The sequence below is a fragment of the Motacilla alba genome, chromosome Z, assembly GCF_015832195.1.
Source record: "Motacilla alba alba isolate MOTALB_02 chromosome Z, Motacilla_alba_V1.0_pri, whole genome shotgun sequence".
Taxonomy (NCBI): domain Eukaryota; kingdom Metazoa; phylum Chordata; class Aves; order Passeriformes; family Motacillidae; genus Motacilla; species Motacilla alba.
In genome coordinates this window covers 70,361,312-70,380,933 of record NC_052046.1, presented here as the reverse complement: position 1 = coordinate 70,380,933, position 19,622 = coordinate 70,361,312, and the positions used below count along the sequence as shown (strand labels likewise).

At 49.2% G+C, this 19,622-nt stretch overlaps 1 protein-coding gene across 1 annotated transcript in view; it reads right to left on the bottom strand.

The window, feature by feature from the left end:
- Positions 1–11,766, bottom strand: part of LOC119696080 (serine/threonine-protein kinase PAK 3-like) — a 53,440-nt gene extending 41,674 nt beyond the window's left edge. The window contains exons 1-7 of the mRNA XM_038125598.1: positions 11,708–11,766; positions 10,970–11,018; positions 10,082–10,194; positions 9,299–9,416; positions 8,523–8,622; positions 7,887–8,083; positions 6,673–6,810 (exon numbers count right to left, since the gene is read on the bottom strand). Coding sequence (XP_037981526.1) covers positions 6,673–6,810; positions 7,887–8,083; positions 8,523–8,622; positions 9,299–9,416; positions 10,082–10,194; positions 10,970–11,018; positions 11,708–11,766 — 774 coding nt within the window. The remainder of the gene's footprint in view (positions 1–6,672; positions 6,811–7,886; positions 8,084–8,522; positions 8,623–9,298; positions 9,417–10,081; positions 10,195–10,969; positions 11,019–11,707) is intronic.
- Between the last annotated feature and the right edge of the window lie 7,856 nt (positions 11,767–19,622).

Below are 19,622 nucleotides of genomic sequence, written 5' to 3'. Positions count from 1 at the left end.
ATTTTCACTGACTAACTCTGATTCAATTTCAAATCATCAATCTTTCAAGGAAAAAATATAGCATGCAGAGGAAGACCCAAGGCATAGGCCTCTGTACGTAGTACTGCCAATCCCTGTGTGACAGCCTCCTGCTAGCTTCCTGCATCAGACAGACGGCAACTTCACTGCAACATAGACTTTCTTAATACTGGTGGCCTTTTAAAATCCAAAGACACTGCTTGTTTTAAAGAAAGAGCATTCTAAGTTCCTGAAAGCAACCATAGAGGCACTAATTTGGTTTAGGAGAGAAGGTGATTGTGCAGTTGCATAGCAGCTTGCATGCTGACGTGTCTGGGGGGATTTCTATGGTTGCGCTCACCTTGTTTGAGGCAATGAGCGCAACGTCACCTGTGCGTAGCGGGCACCATGGTTGAAGACTCTATGCCTTGTAGGTGCAATGTTTCATTTGTAATCAAAGGGGAAATGTATCTAAACTTATTAGGATAAACAGTTCCTTTGCAAATAGACTGATCTAGAAACTTAGCCATTTTAAAGGAGTAAAATTCCAAGGTTATAAGGAAAATGCAGATATGCTTTTCACCGCCTTATAGAATTTTCTTTGACACAATTTGATTTTTCTGAAACTTAACTTGTACAGCGGCAAATATGTCCTAAGGGTCTTGTTAAATTTATTTCAAAGGTATTTCAGACAGCAGGAGTAGCAGTAACATCTTTGATTTCAACAATGCTTGTTGGTTTCTTTTGTAGATAACTCCTAGGCTACTCATTTCCTTAAAATAGGATTGAATTTTTATACAGAGATATGGCATTGTTTTAGTCTACAACTGTTCCTCAAAATTGAGTTTTGCAAAACGAATGCTCACAGAAGTGCTGATTTGACAATCTTAAGTAGTGCAGCACTTAATGGAAAGAGCTCTCTATGCACATCCAATAGATGTGGAGTAGAGACCCCATCACCTGTGACTTCCTTTCTCAGTTCACAAGAATAGAGAAGTAGCTGGCCTTTAGCTGTGTGTCTGGATATGAAGCCACATGAGATTTTTGGATGGCTCCACACAAGTTTTTCAAGTTTTCTCTGAGTCTGCAGTTTCCCCAGCCCCAGGACCACCACTGGCCGCTTTTGTTGGTTTTGCATGGGTTACTTTTTGGAGAGGAGGACAGAAGGCAGCCACGAAAGTGGCATTTCTCTGAGGAGCTGCTGGAAGCTTTCTCAGTCCAGGCAAAACCAATCCCTGTCTGGCTCTGAAAATAAGCCCACTGCTAAGGCAATTAGAAAAGCTGGTGACGCCCCTGGGTCAACATCTTTAAGAGAGGAAAAAAGCACAGGAAGCTCTCTTTCTTTCTGCCTGCCGAGGGGGGCTGCAGGCACAGCTGAGCCCCTTGCAGGCAGGGCTGGGGGCTCTCTCCCATCAGGGCCGCCGGGCCACGCTGCCGGGGCTCATCCCAGCGCCGCGAGCAGCTGCGGCCGAAGCCAGGAGCGGCCCTGGGGGCAGCGCCAGGAACGGTCCCGCTGCCTGTGCCGGGAGCAGCCCTGTGACCGCTGCCAGGGGAGGCCACCACGGCCGAAAGTGAGAGTGGCCAGGGCCACCAGAGCCCACTTAGCCAGCGCCACCTTGGCACGGCCAGCGACAGACTTTGCCTGCCTGGCCACCAAGAGCCTGCCGCAGTGCAAACCAAAGGACAGAAACCTGCTTAGGAGGACCACTCTCTTTATTCTTGTTATAAATAAGAAGCTTGACTAGGCCAATATTCAAGCAGCAATCAATTTATTAATTAATGTGGTAAAGTATGAGCAAAACAGCGCTGGGTACAGTGGGGGAAGTTTCCCTCCAACTGCACATCGATGGTTGGGGCGTACAGATATTTATAGGGGTGCACATGAGCTTTTTTCAGCAGTTTCTATTTCAAATTTTTACGTCACAATTCTATACACTCTTGTGAGTTAGTTTTTCTCAGGATGTACCCCAGAAAGGAGTATCCCCAGATGGTGGGGTCCGACTTCCGAAAGAAGAAAGAGGTCTTCCAGCTGGTGCGGTCCAGACTCCAGATGTGGGCCCACCTTTTAATTGCGAAGACTATAAATCTCATAACAGTGATGTCCAGCTTCCCTTGGTCGAAGCCATCAATCCTTGGGTTGATGTTCATCTTCCTTTCTCAAGCTGCTTTTTACTGTTTTGCTAAGGTGTTGAGATAAGCATGTTTCCTTTACACATATTCTAAACTTATATTTTCAAAGCTCCTTCCTAGGAGCAATATTCTAAAATTATACTTCAAAAGGTTATTATTTCAAAGCTGTTTAATGCTTAGCTAGGTGCAAAAAGTTCCTGTCGAGCAGCAACATCCTTAAAGCTTTAATTCAGATGCTATAAAAGTTAATTGCAAACAAAGGATAAGTTCAAGGGCCTTCTTCCATGCTTTACTCCCTCCGTTATTTTTTTGGAATTCATCCTTTAATTGTCCCATGATCAGTTTCCACACATATTACAATCACAAGTACACATGCTGCCTGTGTGTACCTGACACGAAACACAGCTTTGTATCTCACATTCTCAAGGCTAAGATAGCCATTTGCACCCATTAATCCCCGCACTGGGGGAATAGAGGGCTCAACGCTGTCTGCTACAGCCAGAGGAATTCAGGATTTGTTACAATTCAGCCTTTTCTCAACCCTGTCCTTCTCTGGGAATTGCTCACTCTGGCAGTCTCCGCTAGCAGGATGACCCTCAGATGCAGGAGAAATTCTCTTTTCCCAGCCCAGCTGTCGAAGAAGGAGTCAGGACTCTTTGGCTGCAGTTCTCAAGGTTGTTTATTGTTTCTTATCTCTTACATTCTTTTTCTGGCCTGCAGGGATCTGTTCAGCAGGTCAGCCAGAGGCACGCTGCCCGCCTCCCAGGCTGGTGTTGTTCTTGATCCTAAAAATTACATGTACTGTATTTATACTTGTGTTCCAATACCTATCACCTGTGTTAGACAGTCAGTTTCTACTCTCGACCAATTGAAAAGTGCCAGCATCACCCAAATCATGGATGTTAGAAAGAAGAAAGAAGAAGGTCAGGACATGCCCAATTCCCTCCATCTTGGGACCCTGAACCTCCATCCTAAAAACCCCCAGAATTCTACTTTTCACCCTGTGACAACTCCTGTTATGCTACTTAAACTTTTGTGACTTGTAATTCTTCATTCAGAGTTGGTGATTTGTTCCGTGGGTCAACATCACGTCACAGGTGCTTTCGGCTGCATGCCAGGGCTTCAGAGCCCCCTGCCTGGGGCTCCAGCCATCCTGAGCAGTCAGAGGAACGTCCTGGGTTTCAACAGCTCACAAGCATTTGGTCAATGCACCTTGCAAATGCTTTTGCTGACTGAAGCCACATTGCGTCTTTCCTTCAGAAATTAATGAAGAAAACACAAAGTGCCTTCTGAAAGCCTTCTGCTCGCTTCCAAATCCGTTTGCTGGCCAAGCACAAGCCTCGGGCTCATCCCCAATTCCCTCTGGGAGATAGGAGGTAATATTTTGCTGCAGCCAAAAGGTTATTAGAAAAAAGAATGGAAGTTTTTGGTGCTAGGTGGTGTTATATTGTTTTACATTTCTTGCAGTTAATTTGCTGGGTATTGCTGTGAGCTGGAAAAGGGGAGGGGTGGAACACCAGACCAAAGGGAAGTAGGAGAGGAGAGGAGACAGCAAAGGAGAGAATATAGGTTCCTAGTAGCCCGGGAAAGGGGACAGGGATCGCCCAAGGCTGGGAAAAGAAATAAAAAGCAGCATTTTGTTGGCATGGGTGTATGTTCGGCTCTCAGGAGAGGGAGATACAGCCTGCTCAATTGAATCCTTACTAAAAAGAAGGGTCTCTTTTGCTTTAATGACTTTGTCTCCATCGAATTGTTTCTAAGAGTTTGTTTATTTCTACTACCTCTCTCCCAGCAGCTCAGAGCTGCATTGCAGAGCGCTTGCTGTGCGCCAGAGAGCACAAAGCAGGCTGGCCTGGTGGCCCTGAATAGTTCTGCAGAACACTCTGCATCTCACCCCTTTGCTGTGGCTCAGTGCAGAAGTGCAGGATTGCAGGCGCTTCCTGCCAGAGCTGCGTGAGGCACTGGCTCCTGCAGATGTGCCCTGCCAAGCTGTCCCTGCCTGACGCTGGCCTGGGTTTCCCCGGCAGAAGTGCCGTGCCTGAAGGCTGCTGCCCTGTGCTCCAGCCTGCCGAGCAGCCAGGCTCCGTGCCCCGGTGCCCAGAGTGCTGCACACACTGCTAAGCTTTCCCAGCAGCTCCAGGGCAGGTGGCAGAAGAGCAGCAATCCTGAGCCAGGCCACCGGCCCTGGGCTGCCCTTGGCCCTTCTCTGCTCCTGGGCACGCTGCCGACGGCCAATGCCTCCAGTCTGAGCTGTGCCCAGCACGGCTTGGCTTCCCCTCGGGAGCAGCCAGCTGCCACCTGGGCTCTGAGAGCAGAGGATTCACCCGCTGCCAGCAAGAGGCACCAGGGCCCGGCGTCTGCCTCTTGCAGCTCCAAGGGCCTCCTTGCAGCCCGCCTCTGCCCAGGCTCGGGCTGCTGCGGGCTCTGCCGGGGCTCTGCTGGGGCTCCAGCCTGGGCAAGGCCGGGCCCGCTCTCACCTCACAGCCGCTGGCAGCTCTGCACCACAGGAGACCTTCCAGAGCAGCCTCTCTGGTCTTTCTGCTCTCTCACCTGAGCAAGGCTCTCCTTCCGCCAAAGAGATTGCACTTAGGGATACCAATCCAAGTGGCAGGAACCCAAATGCTCTCCAGTTACAGCTGAAGGCCTGAATCCACACAGGATGTCTTGGCTGCCCCACTGCTCCTTTGGTTTTTCCTGCAAATGCCATTGCCCTTTCTGCCTCACCTAGAAATACCACAGCTGGGCCAAAAACTGGCCAGTGGGCCATATTCCAATGGCAGTGTGGTCTGGAGAGGAAGAAGAGCCTTGCCCACTTTCAAACCATACCAAAGAAGCCATAGGTGTGACTTAGCACCAGTAAAAAACAGCTGGTAATTCAGAAGGAAACATTGTGATTTCTGAAGGGGTCAGAAGGAGGGGAATCTTCCAAATGAATTGATATTTTAGAAACTTTATTTAATGACAATCCTAATCTAAAATCCTATTCTACAAACCTATAATCCCATTCTACAAAACTATTCTTAATCTATAATCTATAATCTATAATCTATAATCCTATTCTACAAAACCATTCAACAATCCTACTCTACAATGCTACTCTAAGTTGGTGATGGAGACAAAATCTTGACGGGATCGTTTCTTGTCTCCTCCTTCAGAAAGCTGATGAGTGGTGCCAGGATGGATGTTGGCTCAGCTGATGTTACAAATGGATGATACTGTCCACAGGAAAAAAAACAAAACAACAAAGAACAGTGAATCATGACTTTCCAAGCTCAGTTCTTCACAGGCTCAATCAGGATTGCTCTGGGTCCTCAAAAGTAGAAGGACGGGACCATCTGCTCCTCAATCATCATGTGCAGGACCTTGCCATCACAGGAGAACCTGGCCCAGAATCCCACTCATCCGCTTATTGGGATGTCTTCACCTTGCTGGCATTTTTGCCCTGCCAGTGCTCTAGAAATGGTGCTTTCTGTCCCTGGGGTTTCTTCCTTTCAGGAAATTCCAATGACTCACACAGGTTCCTGCCTTTGACAGGCACTGTGCTGAATTCCACAGGAATTCAAAAAGCAGTGTCTACCTTTGCATGCCCTGCCCCTCCTGTGCTGGACGGCACCTTCCTTGCCAGCAGGGCCAGCCCAGTGGCACTGGGTGCTGCAGTTCCCTCTCTGCCAAACCACCTGGCAGTAACCCTGGCACAGTTCCCATCTGCATGAGTGTGCCAGGCAGCAGATGGGGCTGGGACAAGTCCCTCTCAGCTGTCCCTGTCTGCGTGCCAGAAACCCCTAAGAGTGGGCTGGGGGGCACAAAGCAGGGCCCCTCAGAGGCCCACAGTGAGCCCCCCACAGCCCCTCCTGCCCACAGCCAAATCTCTGACTGGGACTGGCTTCCTTGGGCTCCTCCAACACTGTTTCATGTCTCTGTACCCTGCATTGCTCTACTTCAATTCTTTTGCCATTAGAGAAAACTCAACACCCCACCAAATTACAAAAGAGGGTAACAGACAGAAACAGCCAGAAAACAGAGCACCTGTCCTCTCAGGAAATGCGGAGAGAGGTGGAATTCTTCAGTTTTGTGAAGAACAGGCCCCAGGGAGACTTCATTGCCACTTTCCAAGACTTCAGAGTGGCTTTGAAGAAAGTGGGGGACACCTTTTTAACAGGTCCAGTTACAATAGGATGTGGTGAATATTTTTAAACACAAAGAAGATCAAGTCAGAGTAGGTCGAAGGAAGAACTTGTTTACTTGGAGCATGGTGCAACACTGGCACACGTTGCCCCAAGAGCTTGCAAGTGCTCTGTCCCTGCAACCATTCCAGGTCAGGTGGCAAAGGGCTCTGAGCAGCCTGATCTCTTTAACGATGTCCCTGCTCACGGCAGGACAATTGCACCAGAGGACCTTTACAGGGCCCTGCCAGCCCAGCCCAGTCTAGGATTCCTCACCATTTTCATTTGAAGAGCACCAAGAGTGGAGGTGAGGAGGAAGAGGGCTCATCTGATGCCTTGGACTTCAGTGGAGGAGGAGCCCATCCTACAGACCCTAATTTACCTGCAGGAGCTCGTCGGCAGACCAGCGCCGCTCCTCGTCCGTCTGCAGGCAGCAGCTCAGGAAGTCACGCAGCAAAGCCGAGACGAGCTTGGGCCACCTGAGCTGTGGGGTCCCTCCTGTGGCTATCAGGCGTTTAGCCTGGAGAAAAAGGAAACACGAGGATTCACACCAGGAGGACAGGCTCTTTGGAAGAGGGACTTTACTATACTAACTAATTCCAAGGATTAGGACATGAAAGGCATCTCTGCAGTGCTTCTTGGTGCCTTAAGCACAGCTGCCGTCGAATAAAACTCATCAAGCTTTTTGCATTGTTCTTGAAAACAATGAAAATTGGATGAAAAGAAAGGCAATCCATCAGTTAATCCCCAGGTAGGGAAACAAACATGTACAATCTCTTTTTCAACACAGACACATTAAGATGCCTGCACAAATGTATTGGGATGAAAATGCCTGCTTGGGCACACAGGAGCCACCTGCAGCTCTGTCTCTCAGCAGTCTGAAAATTTCTGCTTCCACTATGCAGCTAAAGAGAAATTTTCATGGTCAAATCAGAAGGAGAGGGTGGCCATCCCTATGGTCACCCTCTGTTCATTTGGATACTCAAGTCAATGCAATAATGGTAGCCCATCCCAGAAAGTGCCAGGAAACACTGGGAGGGTTTGGCAGGCTCTCCACATCACCAGGCTCTGGCTTGGTGATGTGGAGAACATGGCTTGGGCTATGAGAGAAACACGGTCACTACATGTTTCAGCAGCACTGCACAAGAAGCAGAAGAGACTCTGGGGCCTTTACACCCTCATGCCCAGGTTTCAGGCAAGCTTCCCAGGGAGAAGAAACTGCTCAGTGGGTTAGGTTCCTCTCGAAAAACCACAGTTGTAGCAACTTTGTTGGGTTGGGTTTCCTTCCTTCATTTCTGGAAAGAGAACCGCAGTTCTAAGATGCTGGTTCCTGTTATTAGGGCCATCTACACAGACAAAAGAACTGGAAGCACTTACAACCCAAAGGAAAGTGTTGCCACTGAATGGAGGTTGTTTGCCTGTGGGAAGGCTTGAGTTCCCCCACTACAGCAGATGCTGATGTGCTGCAGGGACATTTTTAGGAGGGGACCTTGATGGAAGTGATGCTAGCAGATGGCAATGGGATTTTGTCCAATGGCACGCAGGACATGGGACAGGTGAGAAAGACAGCGGGATCAGTGAGGATTTGCTCCTTACCGAGGCAGGACTTTGGTTCCAGTGAGGAGGTTCATGTTCTACCATTTCGAAGCCCACGATTCCAAACGACCATATATCCACTTTGGGGCCATATGGTTGACGCATCACCACCTCAGGCGCCATCCACCACGGAGTCCCGGTTACTGTGCACTGTCTACTCTTCTCAGGGGTGAGCTGAGTCGAGAGGCCAAAATCACCTGAGGAGAAAGCAAAACACTGTTTTTAATTCTGTGCAATTAGGAAACCAAGCAAAAGAATTCCCCAGTAGAAGTTTGAACATGTGCAGTTGAATCTCCTGGAGAACTGTCCCTGCTCTGTTTTCTCAGGACTTTAGCCAAGGAAATATGGCACTAGTGACTTAAAAAAACCCCACATTTTTTACACTGCCTCCAGCAGTAGCTTTTGTTCTTTGGAAGCTTTAGACTTGGAGCTCCCTCCCTCTGGAAGGGTCACACACAGAGCAACACCACTCTTGGCTGCTTGTACCTTGTCCTACCTCTGTACATGTTGCAACTGCGTCACCAGCTCACAGCAGGTGTCCCTGCACTGCCGTTTTTGGGGAGCTGCTGGCAGTAACTCAAAGCAGCCCCACGCCCACATGCTTGGAATGCTTCACCTGACCAAGAATATACTGACCCAGCTTGACAGAGCCGTCGGTTCTGAGAAGGATGTTGCAGCTCTTCACATCTCGGTGGATCACGTGGTTCAAGTGAAGAAAATCCAGTCCTTGCAAGCACTGAGAGAGAAAAGAGAAAGAGGAGGGCAAAAATGAGTGATGTGATTTCATCACAGAAGAAAGGAAACAAAGAATCTAAAAGATTCCCCAGGGGAATGGAGAGTAATGGCAGACTACAGTGCCACTGAGAGGAAGAGCTTGCTGCTGCAACACTTGCAGAGCAGGACCTTTCTGAGGAAAGGCATGTCAACTTTTGAAAGAGCAACAGCACCTGCTGTGGTAGACTGTCCCCTGCAAACCAGCCAGGATGATTCCTGCTGCAGGGGATGTGCTCAGAAGTAAAGAGCATTTTGGCTGCATTCCTATCCTTTCTAGCTGAGGACTGAGAGAAACGAGTCTCTCTTTTTCCTTTGCTGTTCGTTTCAAATCCTGCCAGCAGCACCTTTGCTTTTATAGGCAAGGAATTCAGTGAAGACAGACAAAAGTTTAGGGAGGCAAGCTGGAGAACAGCAAATACAAGAGGCAGAGCAAGAGTACAACAGCAGGAGATAAGAGTGCAAGAACTGAGCACAGTGAGTGCAGGGGCACTGGGCAGGCCTTTCACTTGAGATGCTTTTACTTGCCCATAGCATACCAGCAACACCGAAACAAAGCCTGGCACATGAAAGCTCTCCTGAGCTCCTATTTCCCAGGCAATCCTGCCTAAGCCCTCGGAAGCACAGATGGGATTGCTGACCTCCCGACTGATGGCTGCCATCTGATCTTCAGACAGGTGGGTCTGGCTGATGACATCACTCAGAGTGCCTCCGTCCATGTACTCCATAACCAGCCAGAGCTCCTCACCCAGAAGGTAGCTGAAAGAAAGAGACAAGGGCATGGAGATAAACATGCATGGCTACGTTGATTTTTTCCTTCCGGGTTTCTCGTTTCCAAGTCCCTTTGTGACAAGGATGGAATCAAAGGAACAGACATTGCCTCTCGGCTGTGCATTGTTAGCAATCTGTGCAGTCTTGAGGACAAAGGCACAGCTGTGAAAAAGGAGATGTCTTCGATGGCCAGCAAGGGAAAAGTGCAGCTTCATAAGAGCCGAGATAAAAAGCCTGTCAGGCATAGTGTTTCTGGAAAGAAGCACCTAGTCTTGCTGGCAAGCATAGCAATGGCAAAGAGAAGCAAGGATTTCAGGGAAATCTACTTCAGGATGGTTCATCAGCACTTAAGAAACTTTAAAAAATCCCTCCCAAAAAATGTGGAGGCAGGGAACGTTGACGGTATTGACTTAGTAACATACAGCTGATGCAGGTTTTGAATAATTTTGGAATCATTTTCAAACTTCCCTGTGCCAGGGAAGGCACATGCAAACAAGATGCACTCTGTTCTCATCCAGTGGAGATGAGTAGAGAAGTCTTAAAAAATAAGAATTAAAAGCTCTACTTTCTGCCACTGACCAAAGTGGGTTTTTAACCTCTCATGTTTACCGTGTATAAAGGCGCATTCATGGGATAAGACCATGATCTCTCACCTGTCTAAATAATTCACAACACTGGGACTCCGACACCTCTTCATGATCATGATTTCATTAAGGGTTAGTTGCTTCCTCCTCAGTCCTTGAAGATTGATTTTCTTGATGGCCACCTGAAATGACATGGAAGATCAGTAACGTGAGAAGTTGGATGCACGAGATCATAACGCACATGGAGCGAGTGATTCTGCGATGACACAGCTGAGCTGTGCCAAACGGCCTTGTGATTAGGCAGTGCAGGAATTAGGAGCTGACATTGCAACAGCCCATTTCTCTGCTCCCTTGGGGGGCAGCTACAGGACGCTGGCATTTTGCCACTGACGTTTTGCCTTGTCCACTTGGTAACAGTGGTGTGACCACTATTACCCCCCCCCAACTTCTGACCACGCTCTCTGCTGCTTTGTATGGGATTCAGAAGAAGTAATCCATGCCTTAATCCTCTGTGGATCCATCTTGGGCTGTGGGCAGGGCTTAGGGCTTTTAGGGACGCCTTGCAGGTCTCTCCCTAGGTGCAGTTGCCAAGTGCAGCACTGCAGGTGGCTAAGGAACTACCAGTAACTTTCAGAAGTATTTGCTGGCAGGCAGAAATGAGAATTCAGGACTCTGTAGCCCCAAAGAACAGGGAGGTGCTCTAAGGCACCCCCTTTGTTTTTGCAATGGAGAGCGAGTGAGCGCGTCCTTCTCTGCAAGGAAGCGCTGCCCCTCCGTGCCTTCCTTCGGGCAGCTGAGGAGGACAAAGTCTGTCCCAAATGTGTTTTGCAGGCTGGTGCCACTCTGTGCTTCTTGTGCCTTTTCAGCACAGCTCCAGCCAAAGCTCCAGCCACAGCTCACACCAGAGGGGAAAGCCCCTCAAGAGCAGCAGAGTCTGAGGGGACTGTTGACATTTACCTCTCCTCCTGTGGCATTGTTGAGTGCTCTGACCACTTGTCCAAAACCCCTAGAAACAAAACAGAAGCAGAGAAAGGAGAAGATGTTTAGGTCTTAGAGTGAAAGCCAGCCCAGCCAGGAGATCTCTGCTGTAAATGCCAAAAACCTGCAGGATGCAGGAGGGCTCTGCCAGAAGGCAGATGATGCATTTTCCTCTCAAGGGCATGGGCACTGGGCCTGTTCCTGAAGCATTGGGCTTCAGCTTCTAAAGGGAGTTGATTCTTTCATCTTGGGTTTCAGTTTCTAAACTCTGGGGTTCCTCTCCTGACCATGGGGCATTTCCTTCCCCAAACCATGGGAAAGAAATGTTCCTGAGAACTGTTATGTGACAGCTCTGATAGGGGGTTGGTTGCTCTTTCAGGCAAGCAAGATTCTTCTTTTTTCATTCGTGGGGTAGTATGATTTTGAGACCTAGAGAAACGCTCAAGAAATTAACACAGAGCTGTCCCACACTTGAAAGACAAGGAGATCTTCCAGGTCCTGTTCCTTGATGCAGGCAAGATCTTGGCAGCATGGAGGTGTCTCTGACAATGCCTTCTGAGCCCACTCACAAGTTCTGAGCAGCACTGAGAGATGGGCCAATCTATGCCCAGGGTCTCAACATGTTTGCCTCTTGCCTGACTTCACAGGCTGGTTAGACATTGCACCAGAAAAACACCTGGCCCATGGTTGTGTAGAAGTAACTGCAGTTGGACTCACCCGCTGCCAATATTTTCCAGCTCAATGTACTTCGTCATGGGATTTTCATGGTTCACCATTCTCCCTGAGGGAAAAAAATAGAAGATGTTGACTTTAAAGCAGCCCCAGTGCCTGGAGCTCTGAGCCCTTTGGGGTCAGCTGGCTAACAACACAAGAAGCACAGCAGCAAAAGGACAGGCAGCCCTGCAGTGCAGATGGCTGGCACAGAGACTGATTTTGTCCAGTCCTTTGAAGAGTTCTCTTGACAGGAAACAAAGGCCAGGGAGATGCATTCCCAGGAGAGAAGGACATCTTCTCCACCTTTCAGCAGTTTGCCAAAAGAATTCCTTTCCATTGGTAAACCAGAGCAGCTCAAGCTATAACCAATACCGAGGGGGCTTTCAGCATCAGGAGCCTGACATGTTGATGAGCAGGCTGAGCTCAAAGATGCCCCTCTCGCAGCTGAGGAAGGCTCCAGCCTCTGCAGTCCCACCAGCCCTCAGGGACAGGGCAGCTAGCACAACAAGGCTGGCAAAGCCCAAGCATGAGCACTGACAAGCCAAGGCAAGAAGCCTCAGGCAGCCTGAGCCCCGTACAAGCTGTTGCCCCCATTCAGGACACAACAGGATGGGCTTTGAGATCAGCCACACCAAGGTGCAGAGCAGTGCCCTTTTTGTCCCAGCAGGCGATGGTAGGCACAGAATCCTCTGGGCTCTGGTCTCAGCCCCAGCAGGTCTTATCTGAGAGCACAGCACTGGCAGCTGTTAGGGGCAAGAAGCAGATTCATTGGCTTGTGCTGCACAATTGCAAAGGACTTGATGTGTTTTCCTAGAGACTGATCTGAGCAGGGCTTGGCCCAATGGGTAGGATTCAAAGACGCAGGGGAAAGAGTGGGAATCAGGTGTGAAAAAGTGCCGTGGATCTGAGGAATATACTATGTCTGGGCTGGAGGCTCTCTCCTGGGAAATGCCTGCAGTTTGGATGTGTCTCTTGGACACACCTTTAGCAACATAAAAGTAGAATATTAAAGGTTGTTCTAAAAGTATCTGGGTTTTTTTTGGGGGGCACATGGAAAACACTTCCTGCCCTGTATTTGTCCTGTAACCTGATGTTCCTTCAAAGTAGTTCCTATTGGCAAAAATATAGCATTCTCTGGAAAATAAACTGCAGATGTAGTAGTGGTAACAGTAACAGTCATAAAAATGAAATCAGTAAGACATGTGGGGCAGAAGGGCTCCTTGAGGATGGAGAAAAACAACTCCACCAAAAAACCCCACAAACCAACAAACAAAAAACCCAAAACACCACAGAAAACCCCCCACCAAAAAGAGAAAAAAACCCTCCACCAAAAATAAACAAAGCAAAACCAAACCAGTTACCCCCTGAAAAAAAAAAAAATCCCCAACGAGAAAGTCAAAACTCCAAACCCAGTCAATTTCTGTGAAGTTTCTTTGCTCTGATGACTGGTTGGAAGTCAGGAGTCTAAGGAGAATTTAGGAAGCTAAAAATTCTGTTCAGTTTGGCCACTAGCACACAGGACTTGCCTAGATCATTTGCTAGGTCACAGCCTTCTGCTGGTCCAAGAACAATCCCTGCTTCAGCCTTTAGCGGAGAGGGAAGCTCAGGCACACCCAAGCCAGTCCAAGCTGCCCTCAGAGGCAGCAGGAACACCCAGAGCGCTCTCTCGCTGCCTCGGAGCACAGCACTTCCTCTGGGGACTCCTAAATGGCCCTGTGACACCAAACTCTGGAGGAACATTTGGTACAGCTGTGCTGACACCTGCACACAATACACTGTCCCTCAGCAAGAAATACACCAGACTTACCCAGCATCTCCACGCACCACTTCTCCATCAAGGACATGAACAAACTGCCCGAGTTTGAGTTCCCAGGTTTGGCAGAAGGGATTCCTCGAGGTAATGCTGCTGCGGCAGCAGGTTTAGCGCCAGAGCCAGTGGAGATGTGCTGATCCTGCAGCACTTCTCCTGGGGACTGTTGCTGTGCCTCATGCCAGCCTTGGGGCTCTTCATGGCCAGACACTCGCTGGTAGTCTTCGCAGGCTGCACGGTGAGATGTCAACACTTGCACCTCAAGTCAAACAGAACAAAGCAGTCAGAGACTACAGCTTGTCCCTGTCAGCCAAGAGTCATCGACTGTGAGTGAAGGGAAAGAACAGATTGACAAGGGATACAGAGAGCTTGTTTCAATGCTCCATCTGGGTCACCATGTTCCCCTGTAAAAACACCTCAAGAAACAAGGAGAGCAGGAACAGGCCAGCAGGAATCAATGTGGATGACTGCTGGCCAAAAGGCCAACGGACAAGTCCCACTGTCCAGGGCAGCAGAGGAGATTCAGCACACCAGGAAATGTCCTTCCGGGTGACTGTGATACACACTGCAGCAGGATGGCACTCAGAGGCATGGCCCCACTCCCTGCTGCACTGCAGTGGAAAGGCCAGAAGGGCAGAAAGCACCAGTTTAGTGACTGCAGTGACTGCATCCCTCTTCCACTCACTTGCTTTTGTAGAGCCTGAGGGAGGGGATTAAGTTTCTCTCTGACAAGTTTCATTTCTTCTTCCAGTCTCTTCTCCCTTGCCTTGTAGCTAGCCTCAGATTCCTGCAGCTCTGCCTGGGGGTGTTCCTTGATGGTCTGTAAAGGACAAGGGAGAGGACGTTTCATGAGTGGAGTGGCTGCCACTCTTTCACTTACCTGGTTTTGTTGATCGCCCCTCTGCTGATGGAAGTTCATCTCCTCTTGAATTCTTCTCATGGCGTCCTTGTTCCTCCTCTTCACTGCCATGATGGCACTCTGAGCTTCGGGCAGCTCTGCTTGTGGCTCTGCCTTGATGTTCTGTACACACAAATGCAGAGCCAGTGACTGGCAGCTGCCATCATGCTCAGCTTGTTCCTCTTGCTCCCTCAAAATCACATTTATTCAGCCACTTCTTTCTGCTTCCCTACCCACCTCTGCTTCCATTGCAAACCTCCTGTCCCAGTGCTGTTCTCTGCAGATTCCAAGGCCCTGTGCTTCCAGTGCCTGGGGGACTCCTGGCCTCCTCAGTCCCAAGAGCTCCCTTTTATGCCCCTCTTCCTGCCCTTCTCTCTGTCCCCTGGCGAGTCAGGCTTACCTGGCCATTCTGCTGGGGCTCTTCCACCTGCTGCCTGAGCTGCTCTTCCTGCTCTCGGGCTGGGAACAGCTCTCCCTGAGTCTGGCATGGCATCTCTGATGAAGCAACCTGCTCCTGCTCTTTCTCTGGAAGGACCTGCACAGAAAGCAAGAGAAGATGGGTTTCAACTTCCCATATGACATTTGTGGGCCAAGACCCAAAGACTGATGGGCCCACACGTTCCCAAAGCACTGTGCTGCTGCTCTGCTGGGTCATTCTCTGCCTGAGGGGAGGCACAGATTCCAAAGTGACCCTGGCACTACAATCAGGGTCCATCTGGGACTGAAGCTCCAACAGCCTGTCAGGCAGCGGACAGGCAAGGTGTGGCATTTCTCAAGAGTCAGGGGAGGGCCTCCCTCTGCTTCTGCCATGTCCTGTTTGTCTTTCAGTAGTGACTGACAGCCAGCCCTGTCCCACAGCTCCATCCTGGCTCTGCAGGTGGCTTCCAGGGTGAGCTCACCCCTTGTGAGCGACATGGAGTGTCTCTGGAGTTCATGTTCTATTCACCACCTTAAACATGGAATACTTCCACATCTCTAGGACAGGCAGAAAATTAAAGAATTTACTGGGGGCTTTAGGGAAGAAGAGGCTGGAGGAGAAAAACAGCTCAGAGGGGAAAAAGCCACCATATCTGGAGGGGGAAACATCTCTGCCTGCTGAAAATCAGTCAATGGAACGTGTCTCTAATCCTTTTCTGAAAGGGATGCTTTAGGTGAGCTTTGAGCTTCCAACTGCTTTGGACCAGAGCCAGGAGGATTCAATTATGCAAATGTTACATAGCTTAGATAGATAGATAGATAGATAGATAGTAAGATAGATAGATAGATAGATAGATAGATAGATAGATAGATAGATAGATAAATCCCAATCCTATATTCTCTCTTTACTGTCCTTTCTGTTGCTACAAACATCAAGACATGGTAGCCATTGCCCCAATTAGCAGCAATCCTGAACTTGCTTTCCTGTTGCTTCAATAAAACACACTCTTGGGGGATCTGGAGCAGGTAGGTCTTTAAGGAATGTGATCCACAGTACTGCACTGGGAACTGCACCCTTTGTGCCTCTGTGCCTGGACAACTTCTTCTCTGTGACTTGACCACACAGATTGGGCATAAGGGGCTGTAATGAGAAATGCAGCCCAGCTCCTCCCAGCTCCTTTTATTTCTGAGGACCAGCTGGAATGCAAACGCATTGATCTCCAGCTCAACACCAAACACAAGGTAAACCGATTCCCTGGGCTGCAAAAAGAAACAGGAGCTGTTAACTTCAACGTGAAGTGCAACGTGCTATTGACTGGCGTGATTCAAGACAAGTTCCTTCTGCACCAAGGCTCATAACCAAAACTATGTATTCTCATCTAAAATACGGCATCAACCAGAACAGCCAACTTACAAAGTAAAATTCGAGCAGAATTCCTATTACTGAAGGAAAAGGCAAGGAAAAACGGAAGAAAATCATCACAATCACGTCTTTGCAGCTTTCCAAAAGCCAAAAGACAGCTGGCCCAAAAGACTTTGTAGAACTGAAGAATCACCCAAGAACACTGCAGACCACTTTGACAAGCCAAAGACACCTTGCCAAAAAGGGAAAAGCAACAAACAAAGGCCTGGCACCTCCAGCACTAGCACGTGTGCCCTTGGCCCTTGCGCTGCAGAAGCCAAGAGACAGAGCTTCCCTGAGCCAAGCAGCCAGATGCTCAAGTGCAGGCAGCAGCCCTTTGGGGCCTCAAGAGGCCAGCTTGAAGGCCATGTTCTGCTGTCACTGCCTGCAGGAAATGGCCAGCTCCTGGCAGGACTCCAGCACTCAGCATCCTCAGCCAGCAACAGGAAGCGCTGGCTGCTCAGCAACTTGCAGCTCTGCCTTGCACTAAAGACAGCACCAGACACAACTGGCACTTACTGGCTCGGAAGTTTCAGGTTTGGCTGTGACCAGTGATGGAGGCTTGCGGTCATGTCCCTCAATTTGCTCCTCTTGGGCTTCTTCTTCAGGAGCAGAGGGAGCCAGGGGAGAGGCGGCTCTTGCTTCAGTCATCTGTGGCAAGAGAGAAGCATGAGCGACAGGCCGTCATCAATCATTCAGAACGTCACATCTTTTCACATCTTCTATGGAGAATCCACAACATTTTGTAGCGACCTGATTCTAAGTCACACCCACCACATTCTATCGGGCCAATTCAACATGGCCATGAAGCTGATATTCCTGCCTGGCTGCTATCAGCAAGCAACGTTGTCTCTGCAAAATGGAGCTTTTAGTTCTAGAAAGCTCTGAAATGGAAAAGTGGGAAAGAGACAGCAAGGCCTTTACTGTTGCTGCTGCAGAGGTGAAAAAGGACAACTGGATCCCAATCTCAACCAGTGCTGGAAAAGGCAGGAAAGGTTGTGCAGAAACATCTTTGCTTGCTGGCAAAAGTGAAAAGGAGGAGGCCTTGCTCTCCTGGCAAAACAACAAGCCAAAACACCGCAAGATGCAAGTGTCACCCACTGCAGTGTCTAAAGCCCTTGGAGGTAGTGAGGGCATATTGGGTCGGGAAGCGGCCCTTGTGCTGAGCACTGTCAGGGAGGGATTGATGGAAGTCTGCCTGAAAGGTCCCTCACCAGCCTGCCATTGGCCAGGCTCAAGCTCCCTCAGCACCCGCTCACTGGGCTTGTGCTGCACAGCCTTGCCCAGCTGCCGTGTCCTTCTCTGCACACGCTGCAGCCCCTGCATGGCTTTCTGCTTCACAGGGGCCCTCAGCTGCACACAGCACTCCAGCTGTGGCCGCAGCGCTGCCCAGCACAGGGCCACGCTGCCTGCCCTGCTCCTGCTGCCCCACTGCTGCTGACGCAGGCCAGCAGGCCCTTGGCCTTCTTGGCCACCTGGCCACAGGCTGCCTCTTCTTCAGCTGCTCTTCACCGACAGCACCCCGGCTCCTTCTGCCCCACGCAGCTCCGCAGCCACAAAGTTGCCCATTTGACTTCAGATACAGAATCCACCATTTCAACATGTCCTTCTTTTTCTACATTCAGTGCCTCTAGAGAGATAGTATGAAATTTTTGGTGGTTTCATTCTATATCACTTCGACTAAATTTTAATGGGTTAATTCAACTCTGCGTGGAATTTCTCTTTGTTAAATATTCCTCTCTGGCTGCTGTCTGCATGTGAAATTCTCTCTGATAATCTGAGACTGTAGTTCTTCATTGCTCCTATATTTAAATTTGGAAATATCTACTTATGTCTCTGTTATTTTTGTGTAAGGCACAATTGTGGATATTCTTTCAGCCCTCCTAGCTCCCTCTCTACACTCTCCTTCTGCTGGCCAAGCTCACAGCTCGCTCTACAATTCTTAAATATCAGTAACATCAAATCTTCCCTTCTTACTCACCTCACGATCAGCACCGCTGAATACATGCTTCAGGTGACCTAGAGTGGGCAAGGGAAAATGAACCAGATTCTGTCAGAACACTGCCTGGGCTGCTGAGTCCCACAGAACAAGTCAACCCAAACAGAGATGATTTTCCATTTCACAACATCCCTCCAGGAGGCACATTTCATTCCCACAGCCAGCAAGAGAACAGGATAACATTCTCAGTTTGTGCTTGCACTTGGGCCTGTTTAGCCAGTCAATGAATACAAACATGATCCAGAAAATGCAAATTGTTCTTTAATACTCAAGGCTCCTCTTCTTCCAAACACTGAAAACTGCTTTTTAAATCCTCTCCTTCAGGTAATCTTGTTTTAAAAATCAGTTGCATGCACTAATTCTCATTAAGTTGCTGGAAAGAGTTGCCCAGAAAAGCTTGCCCAGAATCCCCCTGAGCTGTGGCAGTTCTGTTGTGAAACAGCCCAGCAGCAGCTCCAGGCTTCAGGAGCAGACACTCCGCTGCTTTGGAGTTTGCATTTCCTTGCAAAGACAATCACTATTTTAGCACTCAGTAAAAGGCCAAGTTAGACAGTGTCAAATCCTTTCACGGGAAAATGGAGAAAGAGAGAAGCTTTCCCTGAATCCTGGGGACAACTGCAGAGTTTTTAGAAGGCCTTCCAAGAAGGTCTCCCAGCCTACATTTTCAAAGCTGTCTTGCTTGTGCCAGCAAACGGAGGTAATGGCAGACTCTGCTGCCACAGACTCTTCCGTGGAGGCAAGGGAATCCCTGCAGGTTCCCTTGCAAATGCTGCCCCTGTGGCTACAGACACCCCCGTTTTGAGCTGAAGCTGCTGACAGCAGCTTTACCAAACCAGGGGCATCCTAATGCTCTTTCTCTTTCTACATTAACCCAGTCACTAAGAGCGAGCAGGAAGACATCCAAAAGCCAGCTTAGGTTACACCCAGGGAAAACCTCTACTCACGTGCCAGGTGAGTCATAAAATATGCCGAATACGTAATGCCGTAGGCAGCAAAAGCTGCCGTTGCAAACCCAGCAAACATTGCAGCACTGCTGTGCAAGCTTGCACACTATGCTGCAATGTGGGAAAAAATCAAGGCTCTTGTCAGTGTGCACCTGACAAATGCCTGAAGCTGGAGGGTTCTCCTGCTCTGAGCAAGCCCTAGGGCTGCTCTGACACTCAGGCCTTCCGTGCACCAAGGCAGCCTTCTGATGTCACCACTATGAGGTGGCAACCATTCCCTGACATCACAAAGCAAACACTCCATGCTGGTCTGTGAATTTGTGCAAAGCAATAAGCAACCTTCCCTACAGCAAACACAACATAGTCTGGGAAGTTCTCCTCTGCCAGAAAGCAGCACAAATTCCCCTCATGAGCCAAATCCTGTTTTTCAAGGGATCCAAGAGTAACT